This window comes from Pollicipes pollicipes, unplaced genomic scaffold (assembly GCF_011947565.3).
Source record: "Pollicipes pollicipes isolate AB1234 unplaced genomic scaffold, Ppol_2.1 Scaffold_3087;HRSCAF=3621_pilon_pilon_pilon, whole genome shotgun sequence".
In the NCBI taxonomy this organism is placed as follows: Eukaryota; Metazoa; Arthropoda; class Thecostraca; order Pollicipedomorpha; family Pollicipedidae; genus Pollicipes; species Pollicipes pollicipes.
In genome coordinates, this window is record NW_023596225.1 from 2,825,707 (window position 1) to 2,848,853 (window position 23,147).

A 23,147-nucleotide genomic window follows, 5' to 3' on the forward strand; every position below is an offset into this window, starting at 1 on the left:
GGGGTCCGTGCCCTCCGCGGCGCCCCGACCGACACCCCACGTCCGGCAGGGGGCCCCGGGGCCGGACGTCCTCACCGGAAGTGGAGTACCGGGCCGACGGTGGCGCTACGGCCGCAACGGCTGCAGACAGCGTGACACAACGCGTGCGGGACAGGTCCGAGCGGTTTGCATTGCCCTGATCTCATCCCAGTAAGCACTCAGGAACAAATCGTGGGATGTCGGTTTTCTTGGAACCCGCTGGAAGCCTAGCCCGCCCTGCACTGGAAGCCAACGGACCAGCATTCCATTAAGCTCGTTTAAGCTAAAACTCGGGAAATAGGGCAGCAACTGGCTGTTCATCGTTGTGATTTCAATGGCAATCTGCCGCACGCCGCTGGTCGCATTAAGCAAATCGCATTCTGGTGCATACAGCTAATAACTTCACAGAAATACTGGGAGCTTTTAAACAGTGTTCAACGAAATCGCTGCGCAGCATAAACAGAGCGCGAACGAGTCACTTCTAACTGCTGCAGCCCTTACCATCAGCCAAAGAGCCGATAAGAATGTCCACCGGAGTCGACGCTGCGGTCACCTTGCACCGTCCGCCGGGGCCACCACCCAGACCGGCTGCCCAGCAGCCAGCAGCCGGCACCACCATCCGCAACGGAGCCTCCGCCGGCTCCGCGGACGCAGCGAGACGCCACCGGCCGGCGTCGACGCCTCCCCGACCAGCCGCCGCCGCCGCGCCAGACAGCCGGCCGGCCGACAGGTCACTGGCTCGGCCGCGCCTCACCGCCACGCCACATGCCCAGCCGCCGCTCCGCCGCCGCCGCCGCCGGCGGGCCTCACACGCGCACCTTCACCGCCGGCGTCGGCCCCGACGCGACACACTGCCCTGGCCACACGCGATTTACATACGGCCGCGGCCGCGCGCTCGTCTTCGGCCGACACCCGAGAGCAAGGGTACGCAGTGTTTTGGTGCCGCGTCGTACATTCATACAAGTGTCGAGACGCCGCGGTGCAGTACAGAGCCCGGCGGGCCCCGGCGGACGCCGCCGCAGCTTCGGCGGCAGCCGAAGCTCCTGCTGCTATATTCCAGCAACAACGCGCGCACCTTGCCCGGTGACACCTGAGGAATCTCCAGCATGACCTTTGCCCCTAATGGAACGATCACACGGACGCGTCCAATCTGCCAGTTTCAGAGCAGTCTCATACTGACCCATCGCTCTCGACATCCATTCGCAGCAAATGCATCTCACAGCGGTCAACCTAGAAACGGCGCAGCTCGTCCATAATCAAGCGGCGCCAGTTGACACCCGTCCCCCCCCCCCTGCCCGCGGAGCATCGCAGTCCCCGCGCGCTGCATCGCGCCGAGTCGTGCCGGCGCCCGGGCCCGGCCGCCCACCTGTCGGCGGCGGCAGGTGCGCCGAGTTGGCTGAATCCAGCGCCGCGGCGCTATTCACTGGACGTGGACGCTAGCGGGCGGCGCGGCCCGCTGCTGGAGCCGGGCGCCGGCCCCGCCCGGCCGCGGCGCCGCCACGCTGCGCCGCCGAGCACCGGGCCGCCGCCGCCGGGCCGGCCGACACCGGCGCGGCGCACCTGGACCGGCCGCCGAGCCAGCCGCGCCCCACTCCACCCGACGGCGCCGGGCACAGCCGAATGGGGCCGATGTAGGGCAACTGGGCGGCGGCGCCGCACGCTGCCGTCCACCGGTCAGCGGGGGGTTTAAAAGGTGCCGGGCTCGCGAGCGGCCGTCCCCACCCCGGAAGTGGTCCGTTTCCTGATGTCGGAGGGGAATGACAAGCCCTCCTTTGGCCAGGGGTGGCCACCAGCCAGGGGTGGCCACCAGCCAGTGGAGGCCACCAACCAACGGTGGCCACCAGCCACGAGCACAGCTAAGCGAAAGCTGGATGTCACCCGCCACCGCACCAGTCCATCCGGTGACACGAAGCCCCACGAGAACGGCTCCCGTTTGCCCACAAATCGCACGCCATGGAGCTACGCCGTCTGCGTTGTTCACCAACATCCGGTCGTGTTCAGGGGGCGTGACCGGGCCACGGAAGAGCGCGTCGACGGCTGGGGCAAGCCAGCACCAGCTGCTGAAGCGAGCTGAACGCTCCGAACCTTGCGTCAAGCATCGCTGCCCGCACGACCTCGAGGGCCGGAGCGGGGGAAACGAGATACTCGGCTGATTACAGGCACAGACAGGCAACAATCAGACAGCTTTGGAACGCGCGCTTTTTCGCACCCCAGCCGCCGACTGAAGCAATGAATGGAATCTTACCAGGTGAACGATCTCTGACCATGGTCCGCACGCCTTTTCCACGCGCATCCTGTGCGAACTTTGCCCAATCACAGACTCTGCCATGGAAGCTCGCGGTACGGCGTTCAACTTCGCATAATATACTGACCTCGCGGATCACACGTAATACAAAACACATATACGGCCACATCGAACAATATTCTTGACATATTAAGTTCACCTACGACACGTGTACCCAAATATGTCTTTTGGCTACACATGCAAGCGGTGCAGTTGTGACTGTCGCGTGACGGACCTCGCAATGTTGTAGCACTTCTAACCATACCTGGATATGCAGCCGTGACCTGCATTCAACCATCGCTAGCAAACGAACACAAATAACGTCAAGAGTGTCACGCAAGGATATTACAGGAACGCACGAGGTAACTGTGTCCTCTCCTCGTCCGACAAAGAGACACCACCAACGAGACAACCTCACGACGCACTTTTAAAACAATCACTGGTTGTCACGGCAAGCCAAAGTTCAGTTTTTTTTTTCAAATTTCATTTCCGCTCGCCCCCACCAGGCCGATTTCCGACAGCACCAATGCCCCGAACATAAAATCTGAGCGCAACTGTGAAACGACGTCTAGGTGCATGTCGCCGCTCCATTCAGCGTAGCACGCAATCCCCCACTATTCAGCCACTAGCAGTGACAGTAGCGAGAACAGTTAGCTGAAATAAAGGCGAAATGTCCTCGGCTGAAGGCGCCAGTTGCAAACGAAGGCGTTCCGTGAGGTGGCTTAATGCTCGGTCAGTGAGTCGAGCACCGGCCGTACACGTCAGCCCGCGCCACGACGCCGTGTCACGAACCGTGTGCGTTCGCACCCTCCCAGATGGCATACCACGCTGCAAAGGCGCCGAACGTATCGCCAAGCAGTGCTTCGCAATGTTGTGCAGGTTTAGTTATCAGGCACTTATTAACACAGCACGCCGCTGTTTGCATGCCAGTCGCATATGGCAGTCAGCTGGCGCGGCCCGGCCACGGGTGTAGCGCCGGGCCTGGCTGCGCTCTGATCCCGGCACGGACAGGCGCCGTCCTCGGCCACGGGTGTAGCGCCGGCCCTGGCTGCGCTCTGATCCCGGCACGGACAGGCGCCGTCCTCGGCCGCGGGCGGGCCCCACTCACAGCGTGCAGGCAGGGTTAGCAGCGCCACCAAACGCCGTCACTGTACGGATGACTCAGCCATTCAGGGATGCCTCTGCGCGCCGCCCGGCACCAGCGCCCATCGCCTGTCACTGCCGGCACCTCGACGGCCTGGCTGCGGCTGCCGTCCCCGGGCGGCCGTTCCACGTCAGCGGGGCCGGATGCCTCGCTCCAGCTGGCCGGCGAGGTCAGGCCGGCCACCGCCACCGACGCGGCCCGGTCACACGCCACCACCACCACCGCCACCGACGCGGCCCGGCCACACGCCACCACCACCACCACCACCGACGCGGCCCGGCCACACGCCACCACCACCACCGCCACCGACGCGGCCCGGCCCCACGCCACCCACCCACCACCCGCCACCGACGCGGCCCGGCCACACGCCACCACCACCACCACCTCTGACGGCGCCGCCACACGATATCACCACCACCGCCACCCGCCCGGCCCGGCCAACACGCCACCACCGACATCACCACCTCCGCACCGACGCGGCCCGGCCACACGCCACCACCACCACCGCCACCGACGCGGCCCGGCCACACGACATCACCACCACCGCCACTGATGGTGCCGCCACACGACATCACCACCACCGCCACCGACCCGGCCCGGCCACACGCCACCACCACCGACATCACCACCTCCGCCACCGACGCGGCCCGGCCACACGCCACCACCACCACCACCACCGTCACCGACGGCGCCGTCACGAGCGCCCCCTTTACCGGGTACATCAACACTGCATACAACCAGACGGTGGCGACGGGCACGCAGTCCTATGGCCAGTGACATTGGCACTGCCATCAAAGTTTGCATTACCTTACAAACAACAGTGGAACAAACCTGCTTGTCAAGTTTGTGTTAATCATATGTTTAGCCTTCACTAGTGTTGCTGGGCTTGGCCTGGCCAGCCCAGCCCTATCTACCTATGTTAACTTAGGTTATATAGATAACATCTAACCTACCCTCTGTGGACTGTAGAGAACACTTTAAGCAGCCTGTTTCCTTACAGAGATTACGAGTCATACATCTTATTATGTCAACCGTTTTAGATTAAATGGATTGTATGTTTTTCACAAGAATGACAGTTCCAAAAACAAGTAGATCAAGATAGAACGAGTTTAATAACATTGATATTTGTTAAAAAATAGCTTCATTCCATTATCCTATCTCGAAATTGCTGACACAACCTCCTCATTCATAACAACTACCATTTAAACATGCTCTGCATTACTGTCATATAAATACAATCTATTGTTATAGCATTCAATTGGGTGAATCAAACCAAGTCATTTCCAATTAAACTGATACAAAGTTAGGCCCCTTCAAGTGTAGCACTGGGCAAAAACCTTAATTAATAAGCAGTGAAAAACCTATAACAGTACCCTGAATTTCTTTCACCTGACATAAATACATGGGATTGCATTCCATTCCTGGAGGGAAACCTGCACAATCCCTTTCACCAGTAATGAATAATCACAAGGCAAGCATATTGCAGAGATTCATCTCAAGCACGTACACTCAAGAGGTGGTACTGGTGGGGGAGGTGCTACCTGTGACAGGTCATGCCGGTACTCCTCTGCTGTGACCTCAAGAGCTCACCCCAACCTGTCAAATCAAAACTGCTCTCACTGATAGTTAGAGTGGAAATATGGCTAAATTCATTCCAGGAGCTTGTAACAGCCTTACCTTGTTTTAGTCGTGAGGTGCTGTCAATTCTCTTAGCACAAGCTTTCACTAGCTTTTTACAGATCAGTCAACAGCAGTGTACTTACTTCTGACCAGAAGCTTGACCATGCCATTCTACCAGCTACCTCCCTACAAGCCCTACAGATGTGCCATCAATGGTGCTCAGGTCCATGGCAGTGATTGGCTCTGGGAGCATATGACAGAGACATATCAGCTCAGGGAGGCTCAACACATAGTTTTGTCAAGGTGTTCCTGCCCCACAAGCTGTTGGAGGCCATGGCAGAGTGGAGTGCAGATATCAAGGACTGGAGCCTGACCCCAAAAAATGTCACCAGATTATATTTAGCAAGGCACCCACTTCAGTGCTATGTGGACACCTTCTCCACAAGCTGCATAGCATGATGCTTGTGATAAACTTGATAAGCATTTGCTTGCCTGGCCACCCACAAAGTGGTTGTGCAGGGTTCTTGTCAGACTGAGTGATCACCTGGCATTTTCCACATCCATATGAGAAGAGCCCCTTCTCACTAGTTTTGTTGCTAGCATTTACTTATTTGAACACAGCTCCACTGAGCTCTCTACAAATGACATCAAGTTGTGCAGTCATATTTGCATGCCCTGTGGCAGATACATGTTGTTGAAAGATATTGATACCTTGTCATGACAATTTGAGTGCTGGATTCTCCTGATCAAAATACCAAATAGAAAAACTGTGCACCTTAGTCTGCAAAAACCTGCCAAAAAATCTACTTCCTAAGTTAGAACCCCATGTTGTTCAGACTGAAAATAACCTAGCACTAGTGATGGACAGCAGATTGAAGTTCTATAACCACACAACAGGTACAGTTGCCAAGGTGCTCCAGATGTTGGTGTTCTCCTAGCCATTTGAAAATACTGACTGCTTCACTCTGCCACTGGATCAAAACACCTTAGTCTCAAGCTGTTGTCAGCACATCAAAACCTGATCTGTGACCATTCAGCAAGATGGAAAAGAAATACCTGGAGGGAATGCAGATGCAGGCTACATGAATGCTAGCATACTGAGGCATTTGCAATATCTGGAGAGAATCCTGGTGCTAAAGCTTTCCTTCCTCCACTTTAGGTGCTGCAAGGATAGCTAAGTGATTGTGTTTTGCATCCTCAGTGGTGGTGCATTATTTCATGCTGCCAAATTATTGTTTCCTGCTGTATCTTATGTCACCACTGGCCACCAGTTACCAGCAGTTTGTGTAAACTGCCAGTGCAGACCCTCAGATGCCAAAAAAAGTAAAATCCCTCACCATCTGGCCTGGTGGTGGCCTATTTAGTCATATCACAGATCTGCAACAGTCTAGAGTCTGAAATGGTGGAAGCAGTGTTGTTTTGTAAAGGAGAGGACACAACCCTGTAGCTTTGTGATCATCATTGCTCACATGTATTATAACACAGCACCACCATGCCTACACATTTAAGTCCTAATAATAGACAAGAGATTCAACTCTTGGCTGCCTCTGTAGTTGAGAAAGTATGTAATTTTTGTGTTCCCCTTCCACACCAAGTGACATGGCAGACACATGAACTGCCAATGATGAAAATGTGCATCTATGCTCCCCACATACCTAAAAATCATACAATCCCTTGATATCAGTCACATTTACAAAAACTTGTGCATCATTTGGAAACAATAATGCTGCCACAGACCTCACACTCATTAGGAGCTACCAGGTAATTCATTTTAATGTATAGGTTGAGCTCTCTTTAACCTCCATCAAAATCAGGAGTATTGCATCGTTGTGTAACGATTATCATGCTTACACACGTCCATAACAGGTGTCTGCCTCGCCAGTGTTATGACTGGACATTGGATACCCCTCTCCAAGTCAAACAACATAGATACTATGCCCTCTTGCATTTGTGCCGCTGACTGCCAATATTTTATGACATAGCCATACACACGCTTAACAATCGAGCTTGCCGCATCCACCTACTTCGATGAATGGTCATGGGATTGGTCAGCAATTAAGGGCGAGCTAATTAGGTACCGTACCACGTCAACGGCAAGATCAAGAGACCAGATCACTTACCTCCCAAATTCAAGACGATTCATAGAACGGGGTTGAAATCAATTCATATACGCATTAACTCTTCAGCCCACAACTCCCAACCACAGCAGCCTACACATAACACGACCACTCGCCAACACCCATCACCCCCTCCACAACCACAATTGAACAGGAATAGTTCTAATCTACTGAACCGAATTAAGTGTGCGGCGAATGCGGCGCATCTCGGATCATGGCTGCCACATTTTGTTCAATATGTATTGAAAAGGAACATAGCCAGAAAAAATGACAGATATTGCAGTAAATAATTTTTTTAAAAGTTCGGCTTTAGATTCACTACGAACATCTTTTAAATGACTTGAAGCTCATACATTTATGAACGTAACAGCATGGTATGATTAGTTACTAAGGCTTTATATACCTGCCACTAGGTGACACTACACTGCAAAACCGTGAACAGGAATGGCAAAACTTGAACGATAGCGACAAGCAGGGGCGTAGCTTCACCAAATGGGTTGGTGGGGAGGGGGAAGTGGGCTGAACGGTGGAAAAGGAGCAAAACTTTCCCAAATATTCCAACAAACGGGTTTCTCCCCAAATTTCTCCCACTTCTTTCCCAAAGTTGGGGGGTGGGCGGGGATGAAACCCAACAATTGAATAGGAAACTACACCCCTAACCTCAAGACGAAATAAATCTCATTGAAATGAGCATCGGCTGCCCCACATGTTGGCAGGGATTAGTTTCTCTGAGTCATTACATCATTGATCCTAGTATTTTTGATATTACACGAAAATTGACACGCCCAAAAGTACTCCACACCACCTCAGCTAAGAACCCATCGAATGAGGCTTTCAAAAGCGAGCATGGCATTTTGTGAAGTCTGGTCTGTCCAATATTACCTGTTCTTTTTCCCAACCTTTCATATGCATTCTTCAAAGCATTTAAAATGTGGTGCTGGGAATAGCTGTTAGCTGAATAGCTGGGAAATTAGCTGTTTCACGGTGGTATGTCGCTGTCGGAAGAGGAGTTCCTGACAAGGCACAACTCGGAGGTGACGAGAGGACACCAATGGAAGCTCAGAAAACCTCGAGCGAAGACTCTCGTCCGTCGTAACTCATTCAACACGCGGGTTGTCAACAACTGGAACGCTCTTCCACACCCGGTCGTGTCGTCGACCTCAGTTGAACAGCTCAAGTCTAGGTTTGATATGCACTGGGCTGACATCATATGCGGCGTCCCACACCGGATCTTCCCATAATATGAGACTGTTTGGTTACCGGACCGGGAGCCTGACGAGACTGGGCCCTACAGGCCTAGTGGCCTTCTATCATTCCCGACCACCATAAGATAAGGTGTGGTAAGGTAAGGGAATGTTTCTGGCACTGGTATACAATGATTCATGATGAGCTTCGCCATTTTAAGAAATGTTTGTAAACTGTCCCGTGCTTAAGAAATAGGATTATGATGGCACAGGCAAAGACTAAGCTTTATTGCAGCGATATATAGCATTGATGTGTCGAATGCTGATGGTAGGTAACGGTGTTGACAATGTTGGTGTCTCCTATGGATGCAGTTGCCAATTTGAAAAGATACGAATTGAGGTAAAAATACAATGACTTGAATACGTCTTATATCCGTTTATGATGATTAGCAATCCATGCTAAACAAAGTTATCAAAGCGTGGTTGAGTGCATTCTTGCTGTCTTTTAGTTCGTGTCAGTGACCGGTGTTTTGTCCTTGGAGAATAACTGAAGGTTGACGGGAGGTCGGACAACTGCCTGCCAAATTTTCTGTGGGGTCGCGTCAGAGAGGATAATTGAGGTCTGGGTGGCGGGGGACGGGCTTCTCATTATTAAATTTAGACGGCTCTAGATACCGGTCGTTATAGGTTGTACTTGGTGCTGGCAAATTTATCAGCGCGTATCTCATAAATATACTCAACAATGGGGAAGACGCACAAGATTGTCATGATTCGCCATGGAGAGAGCGAATGGAATCAGCAAAACAAGTTTTGCGGATGGTACGACGCTCATTTAAGCGCTAAAGGTAGGAAATCAATCAGCCGGATTGCGAACCATCGACACCTAGAGGATGTTTGGCAGTGATGCTTAGCTGGTGTTAATTTGTGGTTTATCGTGCTTTTTCCTGACCTGGTACTGTTCATGGCCTTGCCTGGTGCCAGCTTTTTGCTGGTTGTTGAGCAGTAGGCCAGACAATAAATGCTTTTCACACTGAACATGTGTATAGTAACAGCACCACTGTGGTAGTAATATTATAGTATGCACTCTGTTATTGATTTGAGCTCATTGTGGAGAGAGACAATATTTCAAGGAACTCAGATTTGTCAAAGGTCATTTCAGGACAGAATGCTTACAGAACATCTTTCAAGCAAAATTTATTTGAAAATTGGTGCATTTTGCTTGGCCAGAGCCCAGTTCATGGTGTTTCATGCTCACACACCATAATCTTTAAGGTGTGCAGTGGCAGCATTCCAAAATTCATCCAGGAGGGTGCACAGGACAAGGGTGTAGATACAAAGGCATGCGACCAGCATCCTGGCCCTTAGCCAGCTTGTGCTGGCAATGTGTTCGGGCTAACCAGTTGCCCAGTGACCCCAGACCAGGACATTTGATGTGCACAACCCATTGTTCTAGCCTGAAGCTCTTAGGTGTAGGGTTGATGCTGCCCAATTTGATGCTGATTGGTCAATTTGGTGTAGTTGTGCTTTCCTACCTAACGTTAGAAAAAATCATTGCACACCATTCGTCGTGTTCAAGGCGGCACATATCGTAAATCATCTCAAAACAGGTAGAATCATGCTCCTACCTTCGAATTTCAATAACTTTGATGGCGGGCCCCCGAGCGCCGCGCACACCGCACCGCCTGGACTCCCCAGCGCCGTTTCTGCGTTGCCATTGCGTAAATACAATATTTCTGCTTACCAAGAACTCTACGAAATGTACGGGACCGAGGTAAACCATTCGTCGTGTTTAAGGCAGAACATATCGTAAATAATTTCAAAACAGATAGAATCATGCTCCTACCCTCAAATTTCAATAAATACGATAGCGAGCTCCCGAGCGCCGCACGCCCCGCACCGCACTGCCTCGACTTCCAAGCGCCGTTTCTACGTCGTTGCGAAAGCACAATATTTCTGCTTATCAAGAACCATAAAACATGTATGGAACCAAAGTAACAATAATAAAGCAACCAAAATCGTTTCTTATCGAGTTTAGGTACATTTATGAAACACGCAGGCCAGAATAGTCCAGAACATATCCTAACCTAACCTAACCTAACCTAACCTAATCTAATCTAACCTAACCTAACCTAACCTAACCTAACCTAACCTAACCTAACCTAACCTAACCTAACCTACCTAACTGAGAATAGACCAGAACCTAAGCTAAGCTAAGCTAAGCTAGCCTGACCTGACCTGACCTGACCTAACCTAACCTAACCTAACCTAACCTAACCTAACCTAACCTAACCTAACCTAACCTAACCTTACCTAACCTAACCTAACCTAACCTAACCTAACCTAACCTAGCCTAACCTCCCCACCCTATATCCCCTTCAACCCAGCATCTCATTGGCATCCATGTTCCATGCCATATATAGGTGCCATATAGTGAGCTTTATTTAGCTGCCATGTTCTCATTTCGCTTTACATTCCCCACCCAAATCCCCCTGCAACCCATGGTCCCGTTGGCGTCGAGGATCAAATTTCATGGATTCTTGCTACCTTGTCCCGGTACATTTTTATGGTTCGCAGTAAATATGGTTTATAGTTATAGTATGGTTATATAGTATAGTTTATAGTTATAGTTATGGTTTATAGTATGGTTCGCAGTTAATATGGTTTATATGGTAAATATGGTTATGGTAAATATGGTTTATGTTTAGTAAATATTTTTTATGGTTCGCAGTTAGGTTATGGTTGTCCTGCCTTAAACATGACGAATGGTTTACTTTGGTCCCGTACATTTTGTACAGTTCTTGGTACGCAGAAATATTGTATTTACGCCACGGCAACGCAGAAACGGCGCTGGGGAGTCCAGGCGGTGCGGTGCGCGCGGCGCCCGGGAGCTCGCCATCGAAGTTATTGAAATTCGAAGGTAGGAGCATGATTCTACCTGTTTTGAGATTATTTACGATACGTCATGCCTTAAACACGACGAATGGTGTACAATGATTTTTTCTAACGTTAGGTAGGAAAGTACACCCTGACCGTCAATTTTAAGCAAGGGAATGGGCAACAGCCAGCAAACTTTAAGCCAGATGTTCAAAGACAGAAAACATTGAGATCCCTGTCACATAACTAGCCAAATGCCAAATCACTGCAGTTGGTGGATTTTTATAATTATGTTAGCCACGCTGTTATCTAGAGTTTTGGGAGTCCAAGGTTTACTACCAGTTTGTGGTTCTCCAAAAGCTTTGTGGCATGGTTTTTGCCATTTTTCAAATTTGCCCTATTGGCTTTTCTCATTTCAAGTTGGGCAGTCTCTTCCCCCTCTCCCTCTCTTTCCTACAGTCATGCTGCACTCAGTACAGCCTAATGCCCATTTGGTCCTTATTGAGCAAAACTGGTGTAACCAAAATGGACATTTGTTATGGGGGAGCTGGTGGTTCCTGGTTTTGAAATTAGAATTGATTTAGATATGCATGTTGTATTATATATATATATATATATATATATGATTTATAGGTATATATGAATCTGCTACAGATATACTAGATTTGATGTTCAAAAACAGTTTGGCATGATATGAAATAGTGCACAAGTGCAGTGTTGTACAATTTTTTTCATCTTCAATATGCTTCAGTTAGACTAGATGAATGCACTTTTCCTCCCTCCTTCTATGCCTTAAGTATGTCATAGACAACTTCTATTGCATTATTGGTATGACAACCCTTTCTACAATATAAGGTTGAAATGCTAGTGATGCTCCTAGCAGAACAATCTGTTATGCTTTGTACTTTGAAGCCAAAACCCTGCCCATGGGATATGAATTCATGTGGCATATTTTGATTTTTGATGCATTTCCTTCTGAATGTTAGAGAATGACATAATGCTAACAATGCATGATGCCTACAGAGTTTGAGCTTAGTGTCTGAAGGGTGTTAATCAGTGTGATGATGTTAATGCTGTTGCTACTTCTTACTATTTGCCACTGTTTCTGGCCTGTGGGTTAAAGCTCTGTATATGGCCGGCAACAGCCTTCATAAAAATGACCAGAAAATTGGCCAACTGGCATAATTATTAAGTAAATGGTAGAGGGACCTAAGAACCTAAAAGGTTTATTTATTGTCAACTATTTTTCAAAGATGGATCAAAATGGTTGCTAATAAATAACTAGGACTCAAATCATGATTTCAACCAAACTCATTCTGCCAATATCCATTTCATTCTAGTTGCTAGTTCAAACAAATCAACATGACCCTGCTCAAGCCAGCATAACCCGATGTGACCAAAACTAACCTAGCCTAACCTAACCCAACCTAACCAAACCTTACCTAGCCTAACCTAGCCTGATATCCTTATTCTTACCCATAGCCATTCACTTACTCCTACCTAAAACCCTACCATGAGACCCCCTGGTTCTTACCCACAACCAACATGGTACCATGTGGTGTGTGCATTTTTTTCTGTGCTACCTCTGCCCTTTTTGCTAATTCATACTTGTGTGTTTTTATCACCCTCAACCCATTCCCACTCAGTGTTTTGTTAGTACATAAAATGGTGTGCAGTAAAACAGTGTCATCAGCTCAATTGTTTGCCAGTCACATGTCAGTTCCTAGTTTGCCTGCTGCCTGATTTTGATGCATTGGTGTTGTTTTGTTAGCATATAATACACAATTAGCAGAATGATATCCATATTTTTCAGTTTTTAGTGTAGGTTGAGGCAATCCAGCTTTCTGTTATTACACACTGTTCTTATTTGTTGGTAGTCCTATCTTACATGCAGTTGCATTCTTAGAGGCTGTGGGAGATTGGCAAATACATTGAAAGCATGCACTTGCATTCTTTAGGGCCGTGGGAGATCAGCAAATACATTGAAAACTTGGCCCCATTTCTTGAATGCTTTACACAGCCCTTGAAAATATAAAATAGATGGTTGTCACCAGAGTACCACTGGCCTTTCATTGCAGTACCAGCCACAGCTGGGCCTGTCTTGCAACAAACCAAGCCCAGTATGTGCCCTGGAAGTGCTCTGGTACAATACTTTGAGTTGTTGCTTCATTTTGTTCCCACCAAATGTCTGCCTGTAGGTGTGGAGGAGGCAAAAGCTGCTGGCCAGGCCCTGAAGAAGGCGCAGTATCAGTTTGACATGGCGCACACTTCTGTACTGACCCGGGCCAACAAGACGCTGGATACGGTGCTGGAGATCCTCGGTGAGAAGAACATTCCCATCAAGAAGACGTGGCGGCTGAATGAGAGGCACTACGGCGGTCTGACTGGCCTGAACAAGGCTGAGACAGCCAAGAAACACGGCGAGGAGCAGGTGGGAGACACCGCAGACCTGGAGTGACGCCAACACGGAGACACTACGGACCTGGAGTGACGCCAACACCGAGACACCACAGACCTGTGGTGACTAGCACCGACGCACCACAGGCCCATGTAACGCCAACACTGAGATGCCACAGACCAGTGGAAACGCTGACAATGAGACACTGCAGACCCGTGTGACGCCAATACCGAGACGCCACAGACCCGTGGTGACGCCAACATCGAGACGCCACGGACCCTTAGTGACGCGAACAGCGAGGCAACACAGACCCGTGAGGACGCCAACCCTGAGGCATCACAGACCCATGGTGACGCGAACAACGAGGCACCACAGACCCATGGTGACGCCAACCCTGAGGCACTACAGACCTGTGTGACGCGAACAACGAGGCACCTCAGACCCGTGATGATGTCAACCCTGATGCACCACAGACCCATGGTGACCGGGCCTCGTTGACACGACAGTCCAAATGCCTTTCTGGTTGCAAACTGGTTTTTGCTACTTGTGTGGCAGTGCACGAATTTTAAGTTTGGATGTGGAAAAACTTTTTTGGTGTTAGTGAGGGTGGAGCACTAGAAATGGGTTCGTCTTTATTAGTTTTTAAATAAAGATGCTAGTAGTACATGAGATACAGGTAGTGCTGTGCCTATTTCAAGCATCCTTCGTAATTTGATGAACACTTGTTTTCAGTCCCTGTATTTCTGGGATCTGTTCTGCGCAGCTTGTAGGCACTGCCCTTGTGTTGTTTGCATCATTTCCCATGCTATGCTGTCCTGTCCCATCTTGGGCGTATCTCCACGTTACACGCCGTTGGCCCGCTATGGACGCGCCACTGGGTCCGATATCTCTCTTTTTGGGTTTAGTAAATGCTCCCATTTTCAGAACAGTTTGGTTGGGAACGACGTGCCGTGTTTTGCTGAATGTGCACCCCATCTTTCCACTGTTCGTCGACTGTGATGGTCTCCCACGACCTGTAAGCCAGATGGTGTTTCAGATTGTGGTGCTGTAATTCGTAACACTTGTGAGCCTTTCAACCGCGCAGGTCAAGATCTGGCGGCGCAGTTTTGACATCCCGCCGCCGCCCATCACGCCCGACAACCCGTACTACAAGGTCATTCTGGAGGACCCCCGCTACAAGGACGGACCGAGCAAGAAGGACTTCCCCATGTTTGAGTCGCTCAAGCTGTGAGGAACGTCGTCAGACGGCGCGACATCTCCGCCGATGTGCCTATCGTTGGGCTAGATGTTTACTATTATTTTGGGCGACACTTCGCTTTTCTCTGCTGTGGTGCATGTTTTTACATGGTGGATGCGTGATGTCATTTATTAACTGAAACGAATGTCCAACAACGCAGCTAGGTACAGTAGTCCGACGCGTTCTGCAGCGTGATTGGATCAAAACTGTATGACGGCATGCATCGTGCTCGCCTGCCCATGGCCGATGAGCTCGGTGGATGGTACCATGCCAAATGTGTTTGTTTGCTGATAATTCTACTTTATTTGATCAGATGGGATCGGCCAGCGCGCTGCGTTTTTTTTTTTTACGTCAGCGCTGGCGTAGTCCGGCTGCCTTGCTGACACCGTCAACCCGTGTCATCAGATGACGTCTCCTGTCTGGCCCGGCCTTGTAGGCTGGCGTGGTGGGGTGGATGCTCGACGCCAGCGGTTTGGCAGTCCCGTGCCACTTGCGCTGCGGGGCCGGCGCGTTAAGTGCCGGCACGCGTCCGCTGTGTGTCGCCATCGCTGACATAGTCTCATTACGGTGTGCCGGCGCTGTTTCAGAACCATCGAGCGTACCCTGCCGTACTGGAACGACACCATCGTACCGCAGGTAGGGCCGGCTGAAGGCTCCCCTGCGGGGCCAACCCGGGCACAATGCTCTTTGCACAACTTTTGTTATGGAGATTGTCTGTCGCGATACATTTTTGGATAGCGAACTCCTGTTGATCGTCGGTTGTATTGCATGGAAATGTGTGTTTTAGCGACAGGAACGTGAAGTTTTCCTGTCGCTCCGGGGTCTGTCGATGGCCCAGGTCGCGGATGGTCCGCGCTCATGCCAGTCCCGATGTCCTGGGGCTGGCTCCGTCGTCCCTGTCTAGAGTCCGTCTCTGTCCGGAGTCCGTCCCTACCCAGTCCGTCCCTGTCTGGAGAGTCCGTCCGCGTTCCAGAATCCGTCCCAGTGCCAGCGTATATCCCGGCATTGGCACAGGTCTGGCCGTCCGGTCAAGCCGTGAGCACGGGGTGGAACTCTCCCCGTTCTCCCCACCTGGTGGTGACCGCGTGGTTGCGTTGTGTGCCCGCCAGATCCGCCAGGGCAAGCGTATCCTGATCGCGGCGCACGGCAACAGCCTGCGCGGCATCGTCAAGCATCTGGAGCAGATGTCCGACGACGAGATCATGGGCCTCAACCTGCCCACAGGTGCGGCCCGGCTGGCCGTGGGGCGGAGCCCGCTGCGTCCGGCGGCGGCAACCGCGGCCCTCTCCCTGTCGGGGGCGGCCCCCAGGCTGAGTTACAGTTGTGCCGTACAAATGGGGTGTTGGGGATTGCTGTGCGGTGGTTTTAAGGCCGGGACCTATGTGCGCGGCTGGGACCAGGGTTATCAGATGTCATGTAGCTCCTGTATAACTCGGAGGCTGGTGCCCTGCTTCCATGCGGATGTGTTTCCCCTGCATATAGTGCGATTGAGCCCCTGCTCTTGCTCTGCGGTCCCTCCACGGAAGCCGGAGAACCCCGGGCCTGTGTGTGGCGACACCACGCCCCTGCTTGCGGACGAAGCGGCCTCCCGGAGCTCTGGCCGGTGTGTTCCGTCCAGGCTGACTGGTATCCCGGCGTTCGCCAGGCATCCCGTTCGTGTACGAGCTGGACGAGCACATGCGTCCCATCAGGAAGATGCAGTTCCTCGGTGACCCGGAGACTGTGAAGAAGGCTATGGAGTCGGTGGCCAACCAGGGCAAGGCCAAGTGAAGACATCAGCTCTAGTCCCCGCCCACACACTGTTGTATTGTTGTCGATGGTTGGGATAGATGGGAGCAGTGTGTGCGGTGCGAGCTTTGATTGTTCCTAGTTCAGGTGATTTTAAATTTGTTGTTGGAGTGTGCGCTCGGATTGCGCGGCCGCCATCGTGTTTTGCTGAGGTGTTCGGACGAGAGTAGCTTGCGTTCTCCGGAGTTTTTTTAGAAATAATTTTCTGACTTCCAAATCGAGATAACGGTGTTGCTTATGTATTACCTGCATATGTGGCCGCAACTATGCAACCCCCTCTGCGGAGTCCACATTCGTTACAGTTAGGGAAGCTGCCAAACTATGCCTCCCCTTCCTGCAATTTTCCGCTCTGGTCACCTCTTTGTGTACGTGCGAAGCTAATAAACGCTACGTAGTAGCAAACTTTTGGGACTTGACATCGGCGTGCTACGCGAACGTGTGTGATTTGGGCTGCTTTACTGCGCCTATCGGCGAATTTTTTCTGACCAGAATTAGAGCTGAAATTCGGAGCAGTGGACTAAAACGTTTGGACTAGACATAACAACAAACCACGACATTCTGATGTCATTCGTTTTACCTTATAAGAACTTACGGACTGGTTCAGATAGTCGCGAGCTGCAAGCATTCGTTTGAGGTTTGTCAAGCCAGCAATGCAGAACCAAGGCCAAGTGGTCGAATGTGGGGCGCCAGCTCCCTGGCTAAAATGATGATGCGCATGAATTACATAATTCCATAACAGCGTTGCATTTCTTGAGCCTGCAATACCCGGTGGTGACAACACGCCCGCCCGCGACGCCGCGTGCGCGGCCTCGATGGCAGGATTCAGCCCGCATGATTCAAGGAAATCACAGGACACCCTCGATTATTTGCTGCTCCGAAACTCGCTGAGCCGTAGAGGACGACGCAGTACAACTGAGCTTCGCATAATGCACTGGGATAGGAAGAAAGTGGCCGCGTCAGAAAATGAGGAAGTGGGGTGACTGGCGCTATTTAGACGTGACCCGAGCGCGTGTTAGTGATGCACAGACTGGCCGCCAAACGCTGGTAACGCGGGCGGACACCGCTGACGGCAGTGGAGTTTTCGCCTTGTTTCCGTGCCTGGCACGACACCTCCAGTGTTGCCGACAGCTGACTTCTGCAGGTAGCTGGGACGCAGCCGTACGCAGGACTCACGCGTCCGTGCCGCTGTCAGGCGTGTCCGCGTCCGTGCCGCTGTCAGGCGTGTCCGCGTCCGTGCCGCTGTCAGGCGTGTCAGATACGTGAATCGCGGCCCCATTTTCCCAAATTTTAATCAGAAAGCGACGTGCCCGCGTCTCGCGCGTCAAACGTAATAATTCCACACGGCTGTCCTGCTGTCCCCAGATCGGCTGCACGGCCGTTTTGACCAATCACAGGGCAGGATCACGACTGCGGTCGCGCTGATCGGCCACCGAAGCCACGCCCCGCCGCCACGCAACGACGCCTGTGCGGTACGGATTTTATTCTAGCAACCGAGGCACACAGTGCGGCCGGCCTCCGTCAGAGCACCAGAACGCCGCGCAACGAAACACGGCCGACACAGCGGCACAATTTACACCGGAACCGCGCCAGAGGCCGGCCAAGAAGCGCACGTGAAGGCCGCGCACGAAAGAAAGGCTCGCAAGCAACAGAAATCGGGCGCCAACCGTGCAAATCGGAACGTCCACACACAAGTCGCACGAGGGAGTGCCGAGGGTGCCGACAGGCGTAACAAGGCGAGAGCGGCGCAGATGCCAGCAGCAAGAGGACGAAGGCCGGTTGACATGGCTCCGGGTAACACGGATCTGGGTGACATAGATCCGGAATCGCAGTCAGTGCTGGTCACCCGGGCCAGGGGAGTCCCCAGGGTCAATCAGTCGTATACTTAAAACAGCAACTGTGCGATAGATGGCGTTGGTGACCCGCGGGGAGACGGGTCAACCACGTCAACCCTGACAGACCGGCAATAAGTCGATTCCATCAGATCATAGGCCTATCTACTATGTCCAAGGCGGCCGAGTACACGGCCTGCCATGTGAACACGTGTGGTCTACCATAGATTTCTGGTCCCTGGAATCTACGACGCCAATGCGCGTCTCCGAGTACCGCCGTCGCTGGCGGCGCCCGTGCAGGCTAACCGGCGGGCTGGCGCGCGCACTTTGGTAACAGCTGATATCACACGCATCACACGCACGCACACGGGCACGCACACACACGCACACGAGCACGCACACACAGCCACCCGCGCCTCCGCCCGCCGCCCTGTCGTTGTCCACGTATTGCACGGCTTAAACGCGTGTGGATCCCGCCCTTGGTACGCTAGCGCGCTACAGCGATCACAAGACCATGCGCTTCGACACGCCCCGGGCCCGGCTGTCGCCCGCCCACGACTTGGACTTGGCGCGGAAGTGTTTGAGATCGCTCTCGTGGCCCTCCTTGTTCATCGGCTTGTAGGCGCGCGGCTCGCAGAGGGCCGAGTGGCCCTCGAAGAACTTCTTGTAGCCGCCGTCAAGGAGGTACACCTCCGGGTACAGCAGCGCCGGGTACGTGGCTTTGTTGAGCTTGCGGTCCTGCTCGCGCAGAAAGCGGTACATGCTGGGGCCGCGCTCTGACGAGAACTCGCAGTGGAACACGATCAGGTGGCGGCGCGCGCGCGTGTCGGCCGCCAGCGGCGGCGGCTGCGCCGCGTGCCGGTTGGCCAGCAGGTGGCTGTGGATGGCGTCCTTCGTGAAGAGGTTGACGGCGCCGCGAATGTGCCCGCCCTCGTACTCGTACGGGTACCTGCCGGCGAGGAGGGAGTGAGCGACGCCGAACGGTCACGTCACCAGAGGCGCTGAGCAGCGCCGCGACCTCAGCTCCGCTCCGTGAACTGCGCTGCTCGCCACCTCCGTGGCAGGCAAATGTCGCATCCACATGCGCGCGGGACGGGCGCCGTAGTGCACGGATCAGGACATGGAATACGAATGATAGATTTCGAAACCCGAAACGCCACCTCGAAGTCGGACGATGATGGACAGGGCCTGAAGACAGCGCACTGGCTTAACACAATCGGCTTTACACAAAAATCCCCGAGAGCAGCACTCCAGCGAGCCACCGCGTACCATGACAGCCCTGAGTCAAGGCCTTCCGAATTTGGTGAACACATGGTTGCCCATATGGAATGGTTATCACTCATCAGACTGGGAGGCGGCTCGTGTAAAGGACAACCCACTCGTGACGTCCCAGCGGGGGCCCGTACCCCCAGAGCCCTCAGCACCCACCTGCAGTCGACGATCTGGAAGGAGGCGACCGTCTGGCTGAAGGCGCCGTCCATCAGGTCATTGAGCGTCGCCGCGCTGATGGCCTTCAGGTCACTGTTGCGGCTGGTGCGCGCCAGCGGCAGGGCGTACGGCCGGCTGCAGTCGCCGATCAGGTCCGGGTCCTGACACGCTGGCGGAGGAACGGAGCGGTCAGCCACACCGCCGCAACAGTGGTCAGTCGCACCGCCGCAACAGTGGTCAGTCGCACCGTCACAACAGTGGTCAGTCACACCGCCGCAACAGTGGTCAGTCGCACTGCCGCAACAGTGGTCAGTCGCACCACCGCGACAGGCAGGTCGGCTGCATACTACAGGCCGTCCGGTCTTCGAACCGATTGAAACGAGGGAACGCGAGGGAATGACTGGGTGTGTTTGCGAGGAGAGATTGCTTGAGAGCCCAAGCCACTGTTGGATACTTAAGAAGAAACTAGCCGCAGTGTAAACTATGGGACACTAGTTTCTGATGATTGTAACTGATAAAGAATGATGAAAATGAACACAGCCAGTAAGTTCACAAGTGGGCGGCGGTTCCACTTCAGCCCCGCCCCTGCCCACCGCCGGCTGGCAGCGGGCGGCAGTGGAGGCCCCAGCGGTGCCCCTAGCGGCTAGCGCCGCAGTACGCCACTCACAGCGCTGGACGGCGCGCTTGATGGTGGCCTCCGACTCGGAGTGGCAGCGCTGCAGCGGGCGCACGCGCTCGGCGCACGGCGTCAGCCGGTGACTCTCGGAGCGCTGCAGCTCGGCGCCGGCGGCGCGCGGCGACGGCGACTCGGCCAGCGAGCACAGCCGCTTGCGAGTCGGCGAGCACGGCTCCAGCGACGGCGGCTCGGGCCGCTTGAACTGGCCCAGCCGGCCCGGCACCGGCACCGGCATCCGGTCCGCCAGCGTCTGGCGGGAGCGAAGCTCGGCGTCACCCCACTGGAGCAGGCACGGCGCCGACGACCGTGGGGGGATGATCGGGCCAGCGGCACAGGACATCGGCAGCGTCGCCGGCGGCGCTGACGGCGCGGCCAGCGGCACAGGACATCGGCAGCGTCGCCAGCGGCGCTGACGGCGCGGCCAGCGGCACAGGACATCGGCAGCGTCGCCGGCGGCGCTGACGGCGCAAACCGGCGACAGGCCCGCACAAACGAAAACAAAACTGAACCCGTCGATGCCAGCGCCCAGCGTCAGCATCATCCCCGCCGGCTGTCCCATCCCGTCGCCAGCATCCCGTTCCGCGCGGCGCCCACACTCACGGCGCGCGCGTCGGTGGCGTCCGCGGAGGGTCGCTCCACCATGGAGAGGAAGCGTCGGATGGCGGGCCGGCGCGGCGGCGGCGGCTCCTCGCCCGCCGGACTCAGGATCGGCGCCGAGAGAAGCGCCTGCAGGCCCGCCGGCATGGCGCTCTCGTCCATCGTGTCCAGGTCGATGGCGTCCATGAAGCCGTCCGAGTCGGAGCGGCGCAGCGGCGCCGGAGAGCCGGACGAGCCGGACGACACGCTCGACCGCACGCGACGCGGCGGGGGCGCCGTGGGCGCGGCGAACCTGCGGCGGCGGCCGACGGTCAGCGCGCGCCAGACGGCGGTGCCCGGCGCCAGTCGCCCCACCGGGCAGGCGCGCCTAACGCAGGCCCCACACCATGTAACATACTACCCGATAGACTACGTGATATATATATTTTTTAAATATGCAGACTAGGACAACCTACCACGAATGAAAAACTTAATTCTGAAGGTGAGGAATCTTAAATTGTATTGGCCTTGCCTTCCCTTTCTGCCAGCAAGTGTTTGACTGATACACGGACGTAATCACGTGACACCAAACGAAGAGAGCCTGGCTTAGCCCGAGGGTGCGTGCTCACGCGCAGCTGGCGACTGACCTGAACTCATCCCTCTCTGTGGCGTCGTACCCGCTGTCCTGCGAGCTGGGATCCTGCACCTCAGGCGGCTCCGTCGCCGGCGTCGGCCTCTGGACCTGGCCCAGAGGCAGCCGCCGCTGACACAAGCTGCTGGGAGCACGCGACGCCGACCTGGTGGCACGGCGCGCCGTCAGACAGAGCCGGGGCAGACACGGCCGGGGCAGGCACGACTGGCGAGCCGACCACAGCGCCCTCTGACGGATACCCGCAAACGGCACTCCTGGTGACGCTGCCAGAACGTGGGAGACGGAACCGTCGCCGGCCAACCGCACACATTAAACGGCGTCGTGTAGCACGTAACTTACGCAGTTTGACGACAGCAACTGAGCTCACGTTAAATCTTAAATCACGCTTACTGTAATCAAACACAATCTCGTAACGGGATTAGTATTAGAACCGAAACATATCAACAATTGAAGGCATCAGACATGACGTAATTTGCCTGCATATCATACGAAACACGGCTGGCAATGCAGCGATGAGTGTGCGTACCAGGAGTCGGTCGGCTCGGCTCGGCTCGGCTCGGCTCGGCTCGGCTCGGCTCGGCTCGGCTCGATACTCACCTGTCGCTAAGGCCGGACCGCTTGGGACTGCTGAAGTCGAACGACGCGTCCTGCTTGGCCGGCGACAGGAAGGGCGCGTTCTCCTTGTCGAGGGCGGGCGAGCCGAGGGCGGGCGAGCAGGCAGCCGCCTGCAGCCGCTGGCGCACCGGCAGCGACTTGAAGCGGCGGAGCGGGGCCGCCGCCCTGCCCTCGGGCGTGCCCTCGTCCAGGCTGACATCCCGCAGCAGCCTGCCGGCGGACACGACACCCGTCAGGCACGCCACACGCTGGGCACCGACACCGTCTGTCAAAGGCTCCGCCGATGGGTCAGGGGGAACGGGGCATGGGGCGGCACGCGCACCGGGCGGCCCGCGCGCCCGATCGCTGAGGACAGCCTCCGATGGCTCAGCTGTCTGGTATGGGCGCGGACGGTCCAGAGCCAGCTGAACACAGGCGGCGGCAACACGGGTCAGCCCGCATGGACTACGGAGCAGCCCCAAAGAAGCCAGCGCTCTCACTCACTAGCGACACTTTTCTGACATATTACGCGCCATCCCCTGGGCGCCCTACACCAGCAGCCGCAGTTCCCGTGGCAGAGGCGACACCTGCCACACCGACCGTCCTGCTTATTCCGCAGCAGCAGCGACCTGCGACGCCACCGGAAGCATGCACTCTCCCACGGAGATGTACGCGCCGCATCAGGCGTCCGCTCACACAGGCCACGTAATTAGATAGCCGGTAATTGG

General features: G+C 54.3%; 3 protein-coding genes across 3 annotated transcripts in view; 1 reads left to right on the forward strand and 2 right to left on the reverse strand.

The window, feature by feature from the left end:
- The window catches only part of p120ctn (adherens junction protein p120), a 52,697-nt gene extending 52,034 nt beyond the window's left edge, over window positions 1-663 (reverse strand). The window contains exon 1 of the mRNA XM_037238902.1: window positions 520-663. Within this exon, the coding sequence (XP_037094797.1) occupies window positions 520-522 (3 nt within the window). The 5' untranslated portion in view covers window positions 523-663. The remainder of the gene's footprint in view (window positions 1-519) is intronic.
- Window positions 664-8,939: 8,276 nt separating this feature from the next.
- On the forward strand, window positions 8,940-17,080 carry LOC119089622 (phosphoglycerate mutase 2). The gene is made up of 6 exons (XM_037212401.1): window positions 8,940-9,212; window positions 13,440-13,672; window positions 14,724-14,866; window positions 15,464-15,512; window positions 15,986-16,100; window positions 16,522-17,080. The coding sequence occupies exons 1-6, from the start codon at window positions 9,110-9,112 to the stop codon at window positions 16,644-16,646; spliced, it is 768 nt and encodes a 255-aa protein (XP_037068296.1). The 5' UTR covers window positions 8,940-9,109; the 3' UTR covers window positions 16,647-17,080.
- Window positions 17,081-18,135: 1,055 nt separating this feature from the next.
- LOC119114855 (M-phase inducer phosphatase) overlaps window positions 18,136-23,147 on the reverse strand; it is a 41,343-nt gene continuing 36,331 nt past the window's right edge. Inside the window, exons 4-9 of the mRNA XM_037238903.1 lie at window positions 22,423-22,650; window positions 21,821-21,970; window positions 21,198-21,486; window positions 20,589-20,847; window positions 19,922-20,090; window positions 18,136-19,442 (exon numbers count right to left, since the gene is read on the reverse strand). Of these exons, the coding sequence (XP_037094798.1) occupies window positions 18,998-19,442; window positions 19,922-20,090; window positions 20,589-20,847; window positions 21,198-21,486; window positions 21,821-21,970; window positions 22,423-22,650 (1,540 nt within the window). The 3' untranslated portion in view covers window positions 18,136-18,997. The remainder of the gene's footprint in view (window positions 19,443-19,921; window positions 20,091-20,588; window positions 20,848-21,197; window positions 21,487-21,820; window positions 21,971-22,422; window positions 22,651-23,147) is intronic.